Source organism: Diospyros lotus, chromosome 8 (assembly GCF_014633365.1).
Source record: "Diospyros lotus cultivar Yz01 chromosome 8, ASM1463336v1, whole genome shotgun sequence".
NCBI lineage: Eukaryota > Viridiplantae > Streptophyta > Magnoliopsida > Ericales > Ebenaceae > Diospyros > Diospyros lotus.
Window position 1 is genome coordinate 3472704 of NC_068345.1, and position 21152 is coordinate 3493855.

Sequence of the window (21152 nt, forward strand, 5' to 3'; positions counted from 1 at the left end):
CATTCCCAGCTTCTGTAAATATATCATTTTCCAGGAACTGAGGTATGTTCATCTCGAATCAGACAGCCATTATTATATATACCATCCCAGACAGAGAAGAAAGAAAAAGAGTTTCAATTTGATTTTCTGATGATCAGTTCTTGTGCCTCTCTCAACTACTTAGTACTCGTGTAATTCAAAATGGTTCTCTACTATCCCTCCTTTAATAGAACTTGAATTGGACACGTTACATGCAGAGCCGGTCCTGGGTTTTCAGAGGCCCGGGGCAAATTTTTTCGAGTGTGCCTCTTTATATAAATTAAATAAAAAAATAAAAAATATTAATTAATTAATTTTATTAAAATTATAAGAATTTACAAAAGATAAAGAATAATAATTTGGGGCCTCATTAAAACTTTGTTTGGGGAAAATTTAATGGGACAAAATCCCAAACGAAGGAAAAAGAGTACTCTACATTGTAAATATTACATTAAAAAACGAAAACTACATATTTGAGTCTACATACTTCCTCCCGAATCTCCGTAAGCATTTCTTGATTTTATCAATCTTCCTTTCACCTAAGATTATCAAAAAATATTCAAAAATCAGTGAATTGGACCAAACCGTGCCTTTTGGATTAGTTTTATAGTTCAATGGTTAGGTTCTAGTTCTAAAATTAAGAACCGATATATTTGGTTTGGTTACTGATTTTTTTTTTTCAAACTATGGTTCAAATCGAACCAGAACCGATATTATACTTATATATATTATAATTTTTTGAATATATATATATACATATGCATAAATAATATCACTTCTTAGGAAACTAGCGAGATTCGCAAACTTTTTTATTTTTAGGCTTTTATACGTTATTGCTATACTAAATGGTCGATGTAATCTCATTTGATGAGATAGTTTATGAATTATTTTGTTCTATTTTTACTTCAAGACTTGAAGCATTAATGAAGTTATGGGTTTATTTTAATTAACAAATTTGTTTGTAATTTTATATTTTATGAAAATGTTTAGAAACTAAATGTTAATTGGATAGAACCAAAATCGAACCGAAACCTGTCCAATGTGACGGATTGGTCATAATTTGATTTTATATATGTAATAGTTCGGTTACGGTTCTTATTTTTTCAAAACCGTTAAAAATAGTTTGGTTACTGGATTCTTATAGAATCGGACCAATCCAAACCATTAACACCCCTACTTTCATCATCCACAATTAATCAAAGCAAAAACAATCATCACATGTGCCAATAAAATAAAAATAGCAATGAAATCTTCTTTTGACACCGTACAAGTGGCAACTTCTTTTTTTAATTTTTTATACACATATACACATAAGTTTTAAAAAAAAATTGGCCCCCTCAATTGTGGGCCCTGGCTGTGGCCCTGGCCCAGGGCCGGCTCTGGTTACACGTAATAGATGTGCAAAGATAATGATACTGATCAATGCTTGTAATAGTTAAAGCAGGGATGGATGTAGAAATTTTTTCTATTGAGTGCAAACTTTTATAATAAATATCTATGAACATACTATTAATTTATCAGAATTTGTTAAAACAATATCAATAGTAGTGAAGTTGTTGATATTGTTGATGAAAAGAAGAGTGAAGAGTAGGAGACTGTCAAACTGGATTGAAAAGAAATGAAAAATAAAAAAATAATACAAAAGTCTGAAAGTTGAAGATGAAGAGATACAGTAAGTAACCCAATGAGTAGAGAGGAGTAAAAAACCAAAAGCTTCTTTTAGAAGCTTTCTTAATGGCATATTTGAAATTAAGAAAACTGTTATGTTTTTTTTTTTTTTTTTGAGATAGGATAGTAGAATCTAAGAGATCAAATAAATAACAAATCTAAAAATTCATCTAATATTAAAGTTTTTGCCCCCACTTTGCATCCGTCCCTAAATTAAAGCATCATGCACATCAAATTTTTACGAGTAACTAACCAACCAAATACAACTTTTTGCTAACTATGCATATTATTTACAGCCAAAAAAAAAAAACAAAAAAACAAAAAAATACCAAAACTCACAAGAGATCTACCAGTGCGAGCATTAATTTCCAGGTTTCTGGCAGCCCTTGGAAACATGAGGGAATGGTCCAGCAGTTGGACCCATGAGGAGCATAATGGCCGAACAGGGTTGGCATAATCCAAACAGTCTAGAGAAAAAGCCTTTTTTTTCCCCCTTAGATTACCAAGAAAAAGGACTTGGTATACAAAAATATGCAGCACTCCATATCAGGGCATCTACCCCTATCCAACTCCACATTCAGCATAAACAATTGAATAGCAGCTACAGGGAAGAAGATAACCAAAGTATTGAGGAAACTAATGGCCATTAAATAAAAATAATCATCTTTGTTAAGCGTCATGTACAGACAGACTCAGGCTGCACTAGACCTTCTGGGTCCTATTGACTGTCTATGTTTGAAATAACTAAATATTGTTCTCCTCTTCAACAAAAAACAAAGGAACATTAGAAGAAAAATTCCAATAAATGAAAGTTCCAATTGGGGACCTGACCAAAAGAGTAACAATTTGTGCCTGCTCATGTTGTCACAGCTGCAGTCACAGCCACAACGTAGTTGATTCCCCACTGAAGCAACTTCTGGATCAAGAATAAAATCTACTGCTCCTGCCGCTTCATTTCCCAATAAAATGGATGTGCTCTTTGATCTGTAACCAGGCATTGTGGCTACCACTGCAGGTTAAAATCATTAGGATCCAAATTAAAGTTCAATCCATCAAACCAGGCCTCAGAATTTAAAGCAACATAAGGTAGAGACATACAAACTGCCTTTAGATATGCCCCAAGGTCAAGTACAAAGACATGCACATGCAATGGCTGGCCACATAAATAGCGATCAACCAAGACCAATCAAAATCAATTTCTTTTTATCATATGACATCAAGTCTTCCATTGCTTGATGTTCTGCAACTTGCAGGACACATTTATTTGATGCAAAAGTACTATGAAACAAACACAAAAAGATAATCAATTTTGTGACAAGACCAATAGATGTCCCTATTTAGAGAAATGACTATCTCCTTTTCAGGGTAATCCTAGAGAATATGGGAGTGCAAAACTAAGTTGCATTGAGATAATACTAGGAAAGTAAAGCAAGACAACACGCATCGTGATCTAAATGACATTATAGCCCTTGACAGATGGGAATAGAGGAAAAGGATCCAGTAGGCCAACCAAAATAGGTGAGAGAAAGGCTTAGTTGAGTTTAGTACATTATCATACATAAGGAAAACAGGTAAAATATACTCTTCAAGTGAAAATACTTTCAAACTGAAAATTTTGAGAAGAAAATGATTGTTTTATACCTCACTGGCTGAGAATTAGGGTTAACTGTGTACAACTTCATAACTAGACAGTGTGCATTTGTGTAGAAAATGATTTCAAGAAGTTTAATCTCTCTCTCTCTCTCCATTTTCCTTTCTTCAGCTTTCTATACTAACCAAGGGTGGAAAACTCACTCCATATGTTCTTGGTACTTCCTCTCACTCGCTGCAAGTACTTTTTTCCCATTCAATTCCATGTTTGGTTTATTCATACGTACCCAAGGCAACTTAAGACAGGGCTCTAACTTAAAGTTCAACCTAGTAATTTACACACACACAAAAAAAAGTTCAATCTAGTAAAGGCATACCCAAACCACATTCATGGTGTTTCCCCTATCAATGATCAACTAACACATCCTCCTTTGATGAGTAGTTGTTAAAATGGGACTGGTCATCAAATCGGTCAGCATACTTTTTCACTAGTTCAATTGGTGGTCATTGGTCGTACTTGGTTCAGAAATTCATATGTGAAATATAATAAATTAATGATGCCACTGTTCACAAGAATCACAACTGTTCAGGCTTTGTGAACACTAATTAAAATTGCATTCAAAAAATAGTAAAATAACATAAAAGCACGAATCACTAACTAAATGGTTCAAATTTCATCATTGCAAAACTAATTAAAACACAAAAAAGTAATTAAGATTTTCAGATCTCATCATCAGAGTTCATAAATAGAAGTTTATATAAACTTTTAATAAAATAATTCATTTATTCACTTAAGCTTTAAAAATTAAAATAAGGACTACTGTTCCATAGCTTTAAGGTTTTTCAGTAATCCCCTTCCACAGACCTTTAGCAAACACGTGAGACCATTTCTGCAAGGCTATGTGGCTGGATGGAGGATTGGAGATTACCTTTAGCAAGGAGGTTAGGGAGATGGCTTTCCATCTTCCAGGCTGTTTCAAACTTTCAAACGTCACTTTCCCCTTCTTTTTTGTTTTCTCTTACTTTTTCTTCACAACGACTAATTTGCTTCTCTATTAAAGAAAATAAATCTTTAAAATTTGTGACTATTTAGTACTTTTGAATAAAAATCAAATTGAGGATGGTGATTTTAATTTATATAAGAGAACAACCCATTCCTATATCTAAATAAATGAATGCTATTATGGTAAAAAATTCCTCATTCCTATATCTAAATGAAGACTTCTAATCATGTTAAATATAAAATTTATCATCTACTACACCTTATCCTAACAAAGTTAGAATCGGTGGCACAACATTCATTATGCCAATTGACTTCTAAGTCACATCGACAATGCAAATCCATGCAGAAGAATATTGTGGCTAAGTTTTATGCCATATGCCCTTTTTTGAGGCAAACCCTCTAGTGAGCGAATGATGAGATAAAATTCTAACACTATGCTATATTGAAAAGCCTTGGATCCTCCCTTTTATTTTGGCTAAAACTTTGTAACCCTTTAAGCAATATGCTTTATTGTATGTAACGGAGGGCAAAAAAGAAAATATTTGGAAAATATTACTCTAAACGTAAATATTACCTTATTTTTTGGGTTTATCTCATAATTACTTTTCCTTAAAATTATTCTAACTTTAAGTCTCTTCCTTAGTTTTTAATTGTTTTAACTAAATGTTAGGAACCGAGGGTATTATTGAAATTTTTGTAATAAAAGTAGCCACATGGCCACTTGCATGTAAGTAGTTAGAGAGGAGCCTCACAATTATGATCATATGCCGTGAGAAGAGCCTATATAAGGCCATGTATTGGAGGATGGGAGTTATCTGCTTTGAATGATAATCTCTTTCCCTCTGCATTCAATTCTTCTCTCTTTTCCTTTTCCCCCCAAATTCTCTCTCTCTCTCTCTCTCTCTCTCTCTCTCTCTCATCTTTTAAACTCACGGTAACTTCAAGTCTCTCCTCGGAGACTTGACAATTGGTATCAGAGCAGGTCATCCTCGGCTGTGATTCCGAGCGCGGTAGTTAGTATAATTGGTAGGATTGAGGCGAAGTGATCAGAGACAAAGATGGCAAAAGGAACTCAATTGAAATAACTGGAGAATCGCCTGGAAGTAATGGAGTTCAAAATGACTCAAACGCAGGAAGTAGTAGCACAAAGCAAGGAAGAGACCAGGGCGATCTGCGATGAATTAAGGGAGGGAGGAGATGACGTCTTCCCGAGAAGGAGTTTAGAGAGAATTGGTGAGACAAAGGGAGGTGTTAGATCAGTTCGGGTAACGGATAGGCAGTGTGGTCAGCATGTTGTCCGTTCTCCCTCAATTTCAGTTGCCGCCAAAATTTCCTCCCCATTCAATTTCGAAAGCTGGCATGGCGTGAGCGGGAATTCTTCCCCAACCCCAAGGAGTCACAGAAATGGGGAATTCCTCTCTTCGAAGGATCCAAGCCTAGGTGGTGGTTCCAGAGGTGTGAGAAGTTCTTTCAGTTCTATCAAATCGCTGAAAATCAGCGGATCAATTTGGCCACAGCCTATCTAAATGATACGACTGATGCTTGGTTTCAAGGGTGCTATAGATTAAGGGGAATGGAGGCTAAATGGGTCGATTTTGCAAAAAAATCGTGTATTCGCTTCAGGGAACGAAATATGGCAGATGTGATAGAGGAGTTTAATAAACTCAAACAAGAAGGGTCGGTGGCCGAATATCAGGAGAAGTTTGAGGAGTTAGGAGCCATGATGTGGAGTGCTCAACCAATTCTCACCAATCAATACTTCGTATCCAGCTTCATTAGTGGCCTCAAGGATGAGTTGAGGTCCATAGTAAAAATGATGATGCCGACAACGGTTAGACAAGCGACAAAAAAGGCTAGGTTGTAAGAATTGACGCTGGAGGCAATATTCAAAAGGAATAGTGTGGCTACTAGACCAATGCCAATTCTTAATTACCCTGCAGGAGGGAATAACATACCGTTATTATTGGGAGGGCCTTTTGGGGGTCCTAAGGTTAGCTCTCTACCTCCCTATGCTACAACCATGGAGCAAAGGCGACTTATGGCGCTGTGTTTTAAATGTGATGAGAAGTAATCATGCCGGGCACCAGTGCAGGAGGCAACTCCTTAACATGGAAGGGGAGGAGGAGCCTAATGCAGACAGTCTAGAGGAGGAGGAGGAGGTGACTCAAGTGGTAGTTGGACTAGTGAGGGAGGAAGAAAAAGAGCATGAGGGAGGAGAAATTTCCTTCCATGCTTTGAAAGGAGGACCTACGAGTCAAATCATAAAGATGCAAGGGCAGGTGGGACAAAAGAGGTTATTAGTATTGATCGACAGTGATAGCATCCATAGTGTTAGAGTATCTCACAGCTTTCCACTCTATTCTCTCAACCCAACCAGCTTCCTAACTCAAGAATATACTGATAACAAAGAACAGAAAAGCAAGCAACTCATCCACACGAGAAAACAACAAGATTTATCCTGGTTCAGTCTTGAAATCCAAGACCTACATCCAGATTGCTTAGGAGCCACTGAAATCCACTATCTTGAAACCACCAAGGATGATTACAACGAGAACTTAATCCCTCCCGCCCATATACACTGAAAGCTATAGGGAAAATAGGGAATACAAGCTAAGAACCAGCCACTCCCAGCCTCTCGCACTCAATCCCAACTCAAGACAGTAAATCGGAAACAATCCTTCACGATTTCTGGCACACTAAGACTCTCTCTCATACAAACCTATCCACGACCCCTATTTATAGGATATAGGGGTGGCGGAGCACAAGGAATAAAACTAACCGACCGCCTAACCGAATAACTAACACATAAAGCTGGCAACCTTCTTCTAGAAACAGACCTTCTAGAAGAACAATTAAATCTAACACTAAATCAGGAATTAAAATATGCAGCAATACAAAGTACATGATTACATTTAATCTAATCTAATACAAATGTTACAACACATAGCTTCTTAAATGAAGCTACTGCCATGGAATTGAAGTGCAGATGAACAGCTACAACTGCTCTCTCGGTGACAATGGCCAACTGGAGTAAGATGCATAGCCATAAAAGGTATGAAGGGTTTTGTTGAGAGATGCAAGGACATGCATTCCAAGCTGACCTGAGGGTGCTAGAATTAGGCGGTTGTGACATAGTGTTGGGGGTGGATTGGATGAAGACTATTAGTCCTCTCACCTTTGACTTCAATAAACTAGAGGTCACAGTGGAAAGGGGAAATTCTAAGCTCATTTTGAAAGGGACCACGGAGCAAGGAGAATGCAAATGGATAAGGGGAGAGAAACTACAGAGATGGATGAAGAGTAAAGGCATCAGATAGCCCAATTGTATTCAATCCATGCATTGGAAGAGCATGAACCAGAGGGCAGGGATACAGAAAATAATCTTCGATGGAAAGGAAGCTGGGCACTACTCCAATCCACCACTCAGGTACCACTTCCGAATAGCTTAACTTTAATGTTAAAGGAATTTCATGATCTCTTTGTTGAACCTCACACCCTACCACCCCAAAGAACCTTAGACCATTCGATATTCTTTAAACCTCACTCTAAACTAGTGAACTTGAGAGCCTATAGATACTCTCCCATACAAAAAGCGGAGATTGAAAAACAAGTGGCTAGCATGCTCTCCTCAACCATCATACGCCCTAGCCAATGCCTCTTTGCATCCCTCGTCTTACTCATGAAAAAAGATGGGACATGGAAGTTTTGTGTTGACTACCGTCAACTCAACTCCAATACCATCAAAAACAAATTCCTTATACCCTGTCAAGACCCTAGGATGTCCTAAGGTTTGAATTGGAATTTAGAAGAAGAAGAACAGAATTAGAGGGAGAGAGAGAACAGATTAAGGGAAAAAAGAGAGAAAGAGAGAGAGGATTGAAAGAAAAGGACTTGTCATTATTCTTTGATGCCCTTCCTCATACTGCTGTAGGTCTCTTATAGAGCTTCCAGCAATCAGCATTCTTAACAATATAACAACTAACTAACATAATAGCCAAAACAGTAAACTAATTCTCTAACCACTTAACCCCCATCTAGTTAGCAACTAACAACACATACAAGTATTTATTAACAACCATTTATTGATTCACCCCTAGGGTCGTGACAATCCCCTCCCCTTCAAACAATTCTTGTCCCCAAGAATTGACAACTACTTACGTTGTTCTTCAGCCAATTCCAACCTTAACAATCTGGTTTAGTCCTCTCCTCTTTCTCCTTGCTTTCTTTCTCCTTCGAAGCTTTGGCCTGTCTTCTCTCACGCTTTGTTGCTTTTGTTTTTCTTGCAAAAATAAAATGTAGACTCCAAGGATTGCCATGTCAAGGCTCCCTTCTCCAATGTCCCATCTCCCGAACTAGATGCCAGCAACCCCCTCTTCCACAATATCAAAACTCATGAACCAAATGGCAGCACCCTTTTGTTCCTTCATCTTCCGAATCTGTGACTCCTCAGTCTTTTCCAAAACCAAAGGCAAAGAAACCATACTCTTTGACTCTGCTTCCTTAGAACCATTCATGCCCTTAGCCTTTAGTTTTTGTCTTTGGTCTGAATCCTCATCGGTTGCTTGTCCACCCTCAACAACTTCAGTATCAGCTTCCTTGGAGCTAATGTAAAGTTGTTCCGATCTAGATTGTTCCGTCAAAACTCCTTTAGCTTCATGTGGTCTATTACAAATTTGCGAGCTGCTCTTATGATAATTTTCCGGTTGCAGTCCATGTTTTCTGTAAATGGATTCTAATGCCAATTCATGCAGCCTTGCCTTCTCCGCCGCTTGTTCCACTGTAGTAGGACAGCATATTTGCACATTAATTCTTAGCGCATCGTCAAGACCATTAGTAAATTTCGACACAAAGTAAGACTCATTCAAGGTTGGATGGGAGTTGAGCATCAGCACTTTCCATTCCTCAAACCTGACCTTGTAATTTGTTACAGAGCCTTCTTGTTTTAGATTATTGAGTTCTTCACTGTATCTCTCATCTCTAACCTGGTTTAATTTTACTCCACCTACTGTCTACCAACTGGAAGCAATAGGTATGCTTCCATTGCTTGCTCGAACTGGCCCTACTATGGATATAGAGCTTTCCTTTATCTCTGAAAGCTGACTCCATGGACGAGTAATGTCAAGATCTCCACCTGTCGCCGGTTCTAACCTCTTCCTTTGAATAATCGGATCCCCAGACTCCTTAGAAAGTAACTCAGCTGGAAGGCAAATCTGAAATCGTTTAGCCACCATGATCATAATCTCATCCAATTGTCTGTTGATTTTAGCGCATGTTTCTTCAAATCTTGTGTCCATGGCTTGCTTCTAAAACCGCTTTTTGGTGCGTAACTTCCCTTCCCAAGTTTGGTCGAGTTTGTACTGCCTTCAAGTTGAGCTATTATCAGCTTCACTGAAATTTCATCCGAAATTGCCTCACAGCAATCGCCCAGGACAGATAGCCAAGAATTCCACTTCGGTAACCCCCTTCCTGAATCGTCCAGATCCAAGTCAGTGGCCGAGGATAGCTTGGCTCTGAATTCGCCCAATATCACCGTTGTTTTGGCTCGCCTACTGCACCGAGTCGCTTGCGCGCTCTTGTCCACCTCCAAGATCCTTTCTTGGACCTCGTCTGATGCCAAGAACACTGCTGGGCTCGCTCGTCTCACTGTGTTGGACCCAATTGCAATCGCCCAGTTCTTGGGTCAAAGGAATTCGGCCGGAATTCCTTGGGTCTGCTTTGTTTTCTCACTACGGTAAGAATCGCCCTCCACAATTCGAACTAGAGTCCTGCGGAATTTGGGCTGGGTTTTGATAGCTTCAAACTCGCTCTTAAGAGTCGTCGGAAGCACACCGTTGGAAGGCCAAGTCGTTTTCCAAAGTCAAATAGGAAATTCTGGTCCGCTGCTCCACTCCGTCTTCAAGACTAGAACCCACAATCGCCTGATTAGAAGTCAGAATTTGTTGGAATCATTGCCAAGAATTGCACCAAGGAATTCAAGATCACCCGGGCCTGCTTCCACGCCATGCCTTCACTCACCCAATCACCATCCAAAGGCTGCAAGCCTCTAACTCTGATGGAATTAATTGTTTCAGAGTCACCGAACTTGCCGCTTCTTGAATTATCTCCAGCAACTTGGTCAATTCCACCCCAAACTCAGATTGCTTCACCCGCTTCACTTCTGTCTGTAAGCTTTAATCAAGACCGCCTCTTGCAATTGCACCAGCTTCGCGTCTGTCGTACTGCCTCGTCTTGGGTCGCGCCTTGCTTACGTCTGTCAACCTAGGTCACTTGCTTTTGTCTGTCCGTTTTGCTCCTGTAATTGAGCCGGACTTGCTCACTCATAAATTCCAATGTCGCGCCCCAACTGAACCCGCTAAAATTTGGGTCCACTACTGGATTCTTTGTCGCCGGAATCGTCAAAATCACTACTGGAATTAGTGGGATCCACAGCCAAGAACATTGGCTCTGATACCACTTGTCAAGACCCTAGGATGTCCTAAGGTTTGAATTGGAATTTAGAAGAAGAAGAACAGAATTAGAGGGAGAGAGAGAACAGATTAAGGGAAAAAAGAGAGAAAGAGAGAGAGGATTGAAAGAAAAGGACTTGTCATTATTCTTTGATGCCCTTCCTCATACTGCTGTAGGTCTCTTATAGAGCTTCCAGCAATCAGCATTCTTAACAATATAACAACTAACTAACATAATAGCCAAAACAGTAAACTAATTCCCTAACCACTTAACCCCCATCTAGTTAGCAACTAACAACACATACAAGTATTTATTAACGGCCATTTATTGATTCACCCCTAGGGTCGTGACATACCCCTCATTGATGACTGTTTAGATGAGTTACATGGGGCCAAAATCTGTTCTAAATTGGACCTAAGATCTGGATATCATCAAATCCGGATGTCACCCCCTAATATACATAAGATAGCCTTCCGTACTCATCAAGGACTATACGAATTTATGGTGATGCCTTTTGGGCTCACCAATGCACCAGCTACCTTTCAGGCCTTGATGAACCAAGTATTTCAGCCTTACCTAAGGAAATTCATCCTAGTTTTCTTTGATAATATCCTTGTATATAGCCAAGAATTTGACTAGCACTTAACCCACCTAAAAATGACATTTGAGGTCTTGAATTCTAACAAACTGTATGTTATGCTATCCAAGTGTACATTTGCTCAAAAAGAGATGGAGTACTTAGGCCACATTATTTATTTCAGGGGAAGGGGTGAGGACCAACCTCAAAAAATTGTAGCTATGGTTGAGTGGCCTAGACCACAGTCAATAAGGGAGCTAAGGGGGATTCCTGGGTTTGACGGGATATTACAAGAAGTTTGTGTACAATTATGGGCTCATTAGCAAGCCCCTTACAGAGCTCTCATGAAAGACAGTTTTCAGTGGAATTCCTGGGCAGAGGATGCATTTCTGACCCTCAAGTAAGCCATGACAGAGGCCCTTGGGCTAGCCCTCCTAGATTTCTCCAAGAAGTTCGTGGTGGAGACAGACACAAGTGACAAGGGAATAGGGGTTGTGTTAATGCAGGAGGGAAGACCCCTAGCTTACATTAATCGGGCACTAGCTCCCAAGCATTTGGGTTTGAGTGTATGATAAGGAGTTACTGGCAATATTGGGGGTTACTGAGAAATGAAGGCACTACCTGGAAGCCAACCCTTTTATAATTAAAACTGACAACGAGAGTCTGCAATTTTTATCCCAGCAAAAACTGCACACTCAGCTACAGAGGAAAGGGATCTCAAAGCTGATGGGGTTGGACTATTCCATTGAGTACCGAAGAGGAAAGGAAAATGTAGTGGCAGATGCTCTATCAAGGAAGGAAGAGGTTGGACAATGTTAAGCAATATCAGCAGTAATTCCAAAGTGGATGAAAGAAGTGGTTGGAAGCTATGAGCAGACACCATGGATCAGAGACCTAATGGCAAGTCTAGTAGTGCAGTCATTAGGACCTTCAGGGTACACCCTTACTAATGGAATGCAATTCAAGGGAAGAGTGATGGTGGGTGATAACAAAGCATTAAGGAAGAAGATACTAACGACCTTACATGAATCACTAATGGGAGGACATTCAGGCATCAGGGCAACCTACCACAAAGTGAGACTTATTTTTTTGGCCAAGACAGAAAAAGGAAGTAGTGAACTTTGTCTTTATCATGTTCAATCTGTCAGAGGTGCAAGCATGACAATGTATCCTACCCAAGTCTTCTACAACCCCTAGAAATTCTAGAGCAAGCATGGGAGGGAGTATCCATGGACTTTGTTGAAGGGTTACCAAAATTAGAAGGGCGGAATGTGGTAATGATAGTGGTGGATAGACTAACCAAGTTCGCACACTTCATCAATCTAACCCGTCCCTTTAATGCACAGGAGGTAGCAAGGGTGTTTATGGACTCGGTGGTGAAGATCCATGGCATGCCAAAGTCAATTATCTCTGATAGCGACAAGATTTTTATGAGTACTTTCTGGCATGAGCTGTTTAAGGGATTGGGAGTGGGATTACACATGGCCAAACTGAGAGTCAACCAATGTTTGGAGGGCTACTTGAGATGCATGTGTCAAACTAAACCTAAGAGCTGGCATAAATGGTTGTCTTTAGCCCGATGGTGGTACAATTTAAGCCACCATAGTGCCATTAACAGAAGCCCTCTCGAAGCAGTATTTGGGTACAAGCCCCCTCTAATTCCAGCCCTCTCGAAGCAGTATTTGGGTACAAGCCCCCTCTAATTCCAGCCCTATCTAGTGCCATAGCCACCATGACCACAGTGGGACAGTATCTCCAGTAGAGGCAGGAAGTTCTGAGGATACTCAAGAAGGAGCTGAGCATAGCTCAAAACCGGATGAAACAGGTGGGGGATAGGGTCTTCTTAAGGTTGAAAAGGTTCTTACAACAGCCTTTTACAACCATCCCAACATCTAAACAAAGCCCCAAGTACTTCAGGCCCTATGAGGTGGAGTCAAAGATTAGGAAGGGTGCCTACAAACTGAGATTACCTGAAGGAGTCAACGTGCACCCGGTGTTCCACGTATCCCTCCTAAAGAAGTTTATTGAGCCCCATGATAATATCAGTCCTGACCTACCATAGATGAATGAAGAGGAAGGAGAAGTAGTAGAACCCCAAACTATTATGGATAAAAGGGTATTATATCAAGGCTCAGTGCCATTGACTCAAGTGCTGGTGAGATGGACATAGAAAGATCCCAACCACACGACATGGGAGTACCTGCCGGAGTCACTCAATCAGTTCCCACAAGCTACAGGGTTACTTTAAATTCTTGGGGACAAGAATTGTTTCTAGGGGTGGGGAAATGTTAGGAACAGAGGGTATTATTGAATTTTTTGTAATAAAAGTAGCCACATGGCCACTTGCATGTAAGTAGTTAGAGAGGAGCTTCACAGTTTTGATCATATGCCGTGGGAAGAGCCTATATAAGACCATGTATTGGAGGATGGGAGTTATCCGGTTTGAATGATAATCTCTCTCTCTAAAATCAATTCTTCTCTCTTTTCCTTTTCCCTCCAAATTCTCTCTCTTTCTCTCTCGAGTCTTCTAAACTCACAGTAACTCCAAGTCTCTCCTCGAAGACTTGACACTAAACTCATGCACAACTTGGGATCCCCATTCTTGGGGATTCGAATAACGCTCCTTGCAATCCCGAGATGTAAAACAACCATGATTTGGAATGTGTAACCGAATCGCAAGTCCAGGGGATAAGAGAGAACCCAATAATTATGGTTTATATTCTACTTAACTTTTATTAATTATGTTCCATTAGAGTCCTAACCAGAGTATGATTATTCACCAAGAGGTCCAAATTTGAATGAAGAAAAAATTGAGTTCAGAAGCTAGCTTTTGGATAATGATAATTATAGAGGAGTTTTTGAAAGTATTAGGATTAAAATCAAAAACATATTACGAAGATAAATCAGAAAGATAAACAAATATTATTTGAAGGGAATTTGATAACAAATAGGATAAATCTGAGATTTGGGAAAAAAGCTATGATGGAATCCAAATCTATAAGAAGATTGGATAAACCTTCGAACACCTTTGAAAATCAAGCCTAGAGGAGTTCAAATCGCCACATATCCACGAGTAGTCCATGAGAGATTGTGTCCTATTGAGAAAGAAAGTTGCAAGAAGGTTCTTCATGGCCTCTACAAGAGCTTAGTAAATCTTGGAGAACTTACTATGATGGTAGAAAGCCAAAGGAAAAAAAAAAATGAGTGCTGCACCCATCACTTGTCATCTTCTAGATTCACAAGCAACAGAGTAGTGGCTGCTGAATGAAATTCAAAAGGATTCCCTCTTCTCCTTCCTCTCAATCCCACAGCCACATCTGCTACATGCAAAGGTTTATTATGTGAATCGAATGTGATGCCACTGGTCTCTGCATGCCTTATGGCTGTAACTTGTAAGAGTATGGAATTATCTTCCAAGCTTCTAGGCTTGACTGTGGTTACCTACAAGAACTAGAAACCTTAGTCCTATTGAGTATAGCTGACTCCATAAGTTCTAACTCTTTGACCATCTGAATTCATGATCACATCTTCTATAAGGTCATTATATCTCATGTCAACTCTGAGAATGTTTTACCAATTTTTTTTGTTCTTCGCCTACCTGTTTTACTATAAAACTTCTTTCATTCCATCCTTTCACTTGCTTAACTACATTTACCTGATTCAGCAAAATATTAGTAGATGGCAGTCTTCTAGTCTTTTCTCAGCTTCTTTTTCTTCCATGCTCTATAATAGAATGCACTCAAGCGCATTCCAATTGCATGAAATTTCCCACCTTGTGAGCAGGGTTATGGAAAAGTCATATCTATACGCAACCTTCTCCTTGATAATTTGCAAAGAGGTTGTGTTCACAAGTTGAACCTGTAACTTCTAGTCAAAAAGTAGCAATCTTACCAAACTACTACAAAGGCTTTCCCTCTATAGCATAATACACTAAATTCACGACTCAAACTTGTGACCTTCCAGTCACAAAACAGCAATCTTATAACCGCTACCAAGGCTTCCTCTCTATAGCATAATACACTAAATAATAAAAATTTTAGAACAATTTGCACACTTTTCGCAATCATTAGTCGACTCACCTATCTTTTCAAGAAATTTAACTCCTATTATTTAGAGGAGATCCAGATAGAGTTACATTCACATAAACTAAAGTCTTTGCTTGAAAACGGACATGATGTAAATACAGTGTTCTAAAAGGCGCTAAGCATTAGTCGGGCGGCAAGCTGCCGCCTAGGCAGGGCCTAGGCGCCGCCTAGAAAATTTAATGTTTTTTAATTTTTTAATTTTTTTTTCTTAATATATTCTTCCTTTCCCCCACCACACCCCCTTAAATTTCAGAGCATTCTCACTCCATTTCACAGCGCTCTCTCTCTCTCTCAAACCTACCTCTTCCGAGCACATCGCTGCCCCTGCCATTGCCAATCGGACCGTCTGCCTCCTCTAAGCACATCGCTGCCCCCCGCCATTGCCAATCGGACCATCTGCCTCCTTCGATCACATCGTTGCCCCCCGCTAATGCCAATCGGACTGTTGTTGTGTTACCATAGGTAAGTCCGAAGGCTATTCCAGTCCCTGTTCAGCAGTAGCGGCAGCGACGACGGAGTCGAGCGACCCAGGCCGATGCGGCGGCTGCGGCTACAACGATCATCACTGATGGAGTCGGGTGAGAGGTCTTGAGCCCAAACCACGTTTGGGCGACCAAAGCGACACCTCGCCGCCTTGGCCGCATAGGAGCCGCCCGAGCCCGATTAATTGGGCCAGTGTCTAAGGGGCCGATTTGGAGGAACTCGCGGCGGCCAGGGGCCGCCTAGCGCCTCTCCGCCGCCTAAGCGGCCGCCTTTTAGATCACTATGTAAATATTTGTAATACGTTTGGAAGCAACATCTATAATAACATAAGATTTTTCAGATATGAGATTCAATCACTGAGAAGACTTACCAACGATTCTTTGAAAGGATCATTGGTTGTACCAAGAGTTCTTTGTCGCCCTTATTTTCCCAGACAAAAAAACCCCTAGTACCAACAAAGGTTCTTTCAAAGAACCACAAAGGGTACCAGTAGTTCTTTGTTGCCCTTGATTTTCTCACACTTTAAGAGAAATTTCCCTAAGTGTACAAGCATAACCCTTGTTATCACTAGGGGTGTACAAAATTTCAATCTAACCAAAATAACCAAATTGAACTGACTAAAATTGTAGGTTCGGTTCAGTTTTTGTGGAAATTCGGTTCAGTTTTTTTTTTTTTTTTTTTTTTTAAATTTCAATTTTTCGGTTTCATTTCAATTTTTGGGTTGGAACTGACCGAAGTTATATAACGATGTCGTTTTTGGCCTAATACAAAAGAAGAAGAACAGACAGAATAGTGGAAGAATCAAACCAATGCTTCGATCCTTCCGCCTTCCCCTTCATCTCCCATCACCGTCTCCGACCGATCCTATCGCTCCCTCATATGCCGATGCTGAGGCAGCCAACCTTGTTCCCATTAGTCAGCCATGTTCCCATCAGCCATCACTACTAGCACCTCTCTCCCTCCGACTGTTTCCTCCCATCGCAAGCTACTGGTTCCATCGCACGATTCACACCACCATGCTCACCCATCGATGCCACCTCGGCAACCACCATCGCCTCAAATGCCGCCTCTATTTCCTTCAACAATTTACAGCATATGGGCTTTGGCCCCTTTGGTAAGTTTTCCAACGACCTCCTCGTGGGTGGGTATTCTACATTAAAACCTAGATCTACTGAAATTCGACCGTTAGATCCTTTTGATTTTTAGGTATGTGGGTCACTGAGCCAAGGCTAATCTAATGGTCATTTCTAATCGTCGGAATCCGCCATGGATGGTGGCTAGCGACATCTTTCCATAAATGGGTTTTGAGTCTTTTGACAATAAAATTAATTTTTAAATCTACAAAAAATCAATAGTTGGATCAAACTCATTTTTGTATATATGAACCATCACGATTGGGGGAATCCGAAGACCAATTCCGATCATTGGAATCACCAGCCAACTAGGTGGTCGATGGCAACAATAAGGCTGAAAATTAGTTCAATCTGTTCGGTTATTTTCAAGTTTTTTTGGTTTGTCCGGTTTATTTTGTCGGTTCAACTTTTACGAATTTTGTTTTGTTTTTTGGGTTAGTTCGGTTTTTGGGTTTACTTGCTTGGTTTTGTTTGGTTTTGTACAACGGTTCGACTTTTTCAATTATTAAATTTCGGCCAGTTCGATAACCAAACCAACCGTTCGCACACCCTTAGTTTCCATTAGTGGATTTGCTTCACTGGAGCCATACAAGACCAAGGCATGTGTTAGAAGATGCTATGTTAGTAACTATTTCGAAATGGATACTATTTTAGAAAAAATTTCAGATAAATGGCCAAATTAGCCCCAAAACTATTCAATTTTGGTCAATTTAACCCATGAACTTTTATTTGGCTCGAATCCACCTTTGAATGTTTAAAATGTTTCCCTTCACCCTGAAATGCTAGTTTCTGGGCTCAAATTCACCCTTGAATTAAAACTATGCGAAAAGTTCATGGGTGAATTTGAGCCCCCCAAACCCCCCCCCCCCCAAAAAAAAAAATAAAAAAATAAAATAAAAAAAAAATAAAAGGAAGAAAAAATCACGGGCTAAATTGACCAAAATTGAAAATTTCAAGGGCCAAAGTAGTATTTTATTCCTTTTTTTTAACACGTGCTATACTGGTAAAAAATTCAAGAGAATTTATTAGTTTTGGGTTGAATAAAAAATGACTTACAGAAATTGGATTCATGTCATTTCCTCCATTTGAGATAAATATTTTTGCTATAAAAATATTTTCCATATTTTTATCATTCAAACACCAGAAAGAGGAAAATGGTTTACCTCAAAACAAACAGATCCTGATTGAAGCACTCATAACAGTTAAAACAAAAGAAATTGAAATAAAAAATTTTAAGTTACCTTCATATCTCCCTCCTGGGACAAGCAAGCGATGATAATCAGCAAACTCTTTGCTAGCTTTAATCTGTAAATGACAATTACAGGAGATAATCAATCATGCATTTACACAAAGCGCTGATGCATCATATTAGTATGTTAAGAATGCTGAATGCACCAACCCATGGTTTAAAAAACCAGGTGCAGGAATAGACTTGGCCTGTCATCCAGCTACATATTTTTCCATATACCAATTTAATTTTTGTTGGCAAGAAAAGACAAAAAACTCTTTACATATAAGATATCTAACCAAAGTAGAAGAAACTAAATAAGAATCACATGGAAAACCAAGAGTCAAATCAATAGTATGAATAACCACTAAAACAGAGAAGCTTCTTCCTAGAAGTTTTCCTTGCCAATACAAGATCAAAAACTACTAGAGGAAACACGCAGGGCAGCAGGCAGATAACTTTTGCATACTCAAGTGATGAGATGCCAGGAATACCTTAACCAATTTTAAACAGCCAAGGTTCTACCCCCAACCAAAAACAAAAATATAAAATAAATAAAGAAAGGGTGAAGACTAATAGACATTCGACTCCTAGAGAAATCACTCCTATCCCCATCCACCCCTCAAATAAGAGAGAGAGAGAGAGAGAGAGAGAGAGAAGAAAAGAATAATATATCATATGTGCATGAAAATGCAAACTTATTCTCAATTTTCTCCCAGAAGGGGGACAAAAGGCAAAGAATAATGCTTTAGCAGATGCTAATATATTATTAACTGAACAAATCAATGTAATGAGAGAGTTTATGGGTGCATGTTCCACTATCACACATTGCAAGCTCCAAAGTCCACATGGCATGATAGTGACCCTGGACATGGCATTTAATTCTCCATATGACAACTCAAACTCACCCTATCATTTGCTTAACTATCATAACTCAACCCTATACTATCATAACTCAACCCTATGTGGTGATTCACAAGACACTCACCCTCGTTTCCTATAGCATCTCCTTGTAAGGGACTAACTCAACTAGGAGAATAGATGTGACATTTCACCTAGGCCAAAACCATAGAATATCCTTCATTATTCACAACATTATATTCTCATTAATGTGCCTTGGCGACTAGGCCAATGTGAGTTCAAACAAGACCAAAGACCATGTCTCCCTATGCCCTTTGGAACTTGTGCATTAGAAAGTTTAAAACAAGATTTCACCAAGGTGCTCAACGCCCTTTCATCATTTGCCTCAACAGTTATGTGGTGTACATATCTTGGCTGGTTAACAAGACACTAGTATAAGACAAAAGACATTTTCTCCAACCCTCTAATTGGACAGCAACTCACAATCCCTCTGCAACCTTTGGATACACCGCCCACAAACAAATGGAGGGAAATTGGCTACATAGATCGAAAACATGAACCACATTGTGTCAAACCACCTTTACATGCAATCCGTTCACTAACAACTTATCCTAGTCCTTCCACCTCATATTGATCAAGTGCACCGTCTGTAACTCAACAGCTGATAAAGGATCTTTTTCCTTGTGAAGCTAACCCAGAATCCTAGATTGGATCAAGCAACACTCTGACCCTAAGATTGGTTACCCTCCCTCCTAGGATGTAAATGGCTCCTCAATGTGTTATTTGAGTTTTGCATTTTGAGTGGCTGAATAATCTAGAAGATCGGTCATGTCGGTCATGTTAGATTATTTTTTGGCAGTAGCAAATTAGGAATAAAAGTCTAATTTGCATGTATTTAAGTGAGGGGTAGATAGCGTATTTTATTCCAGGTTCTCTCTCTCTTGTAACTACCGCCTCTTATGTCTATAAATAGGAGGCGATAGGTAGACTGTCGAATGACTGAAAATCTGATCATTCTCATTGAGTTGAGTGTTGTACTGTTAGAGGAAAGTTTGAAGAGAAAGCCTTGTAATCTGGAGTGAGGGTTCTCGAGTGTATCAGTGAGGGTTGAGGGGATGTGCAAGTGATTGATTGTACTATTCTTCATCAAGATTTATAGTGAATTGCTCTCTTTAAAGGCTAGATGTAGGATTGATGTAAATCAGTTCGAATCAGGATAATCCTCGGTGTTCTTGTTTGGTTTGATTGCCCTAACTTTGTCTTTTGTCAATTCTTTTAATTTCTGTTTATTATTTGATGTTGAATCTTTTAAATCTGTTCCTAAGATCAAATCCATGAGTGTGTGAGAATAAGTGTGGTAGAATTCCTGTCCAAGAAAATAGTTCTAGCAACCCTAGGTATAACAAATTGGTATCAGAGCCTATTCCTAGTATCAAGATTCATCAAGATTTCTTCTGTTTTGATTCTCAGTCATAGAATAATGTCAAATAATGGCTGCAACTAGGTATGACATAGAGAAGTTTGATGGCTAGAATGATTTCGGCCTTTGGAAGATGAAGTTAAGGGCTTTACTAGGAAATTTAGGACTAGAAGAGGCCTTAGGCAGTGAGGAAAAACCACCAGAATCTCTTACGGATAAATAGAAAAAGGACATTTGTGATAGGAGAAAAGAAATCAACAAGAAAGCATTTAATACCTTAATTCTAAGCCTTGGAGACAAAGTATTGCGGGAGGTGTCAAAGATGACAACTGCAGAAGCTCTTTGGAATAGGCTAGAAACCCTTTACATGACCAAGACTCTTTCTACCAGGTTATTCTTAAAGACTTCAGTTCTTTTCCTTCAAGATGGTTGAAAATCAAAAGCTGCAAGATCACATTAACAACTTTAATAAGCTGTGTTTAGATCTTGAGAACATTGACATTAAGTATGATGATGAGGATAAGGCATTGGTCTTATTGCACTCATTGCCAAAATCATATGAGACTTTTGTTGATATCTTGAAACATGGTAGGGGCTTTAAATTAATGTCAATGTTCATATCTTTGGATGATGTAGTAG

The 21152-nt window shown here is 39.4% G+C and overlaps 1 protein-coding gene across 3 annotated transcripts in view; it reads right to left on the minus strand.

The window, feature by feature from the left end:
• Positions 1-2313: 2313 nt before the first annotated feature.
• LOC127808960 (carboxypeptidase SOL1) overlaps positions 2314-21152 on the minus strand; it is a 90221-nt gene continuing 71382 nt past the window's right edge. For all 3 annotated transcript variants that reach the window (XM_052347713.1, XM_052347712.1, XM_052347714.1), the window contains 2 exons: positions 18246-18309; positions 2314-2695 (listed from right to left, as the gene is read on the minus strand). In XM_052347713.1, the coding sequence (XP_052203673.1) occupies positions 2379-2695; positions 18246-18309 (381 nt within the window). In that variant the 3' untranslated portion in view covers positions 2314-2378. The remainder of the gene's footprint in view (positions 2696-18245; positions 18310-21152) is intronic.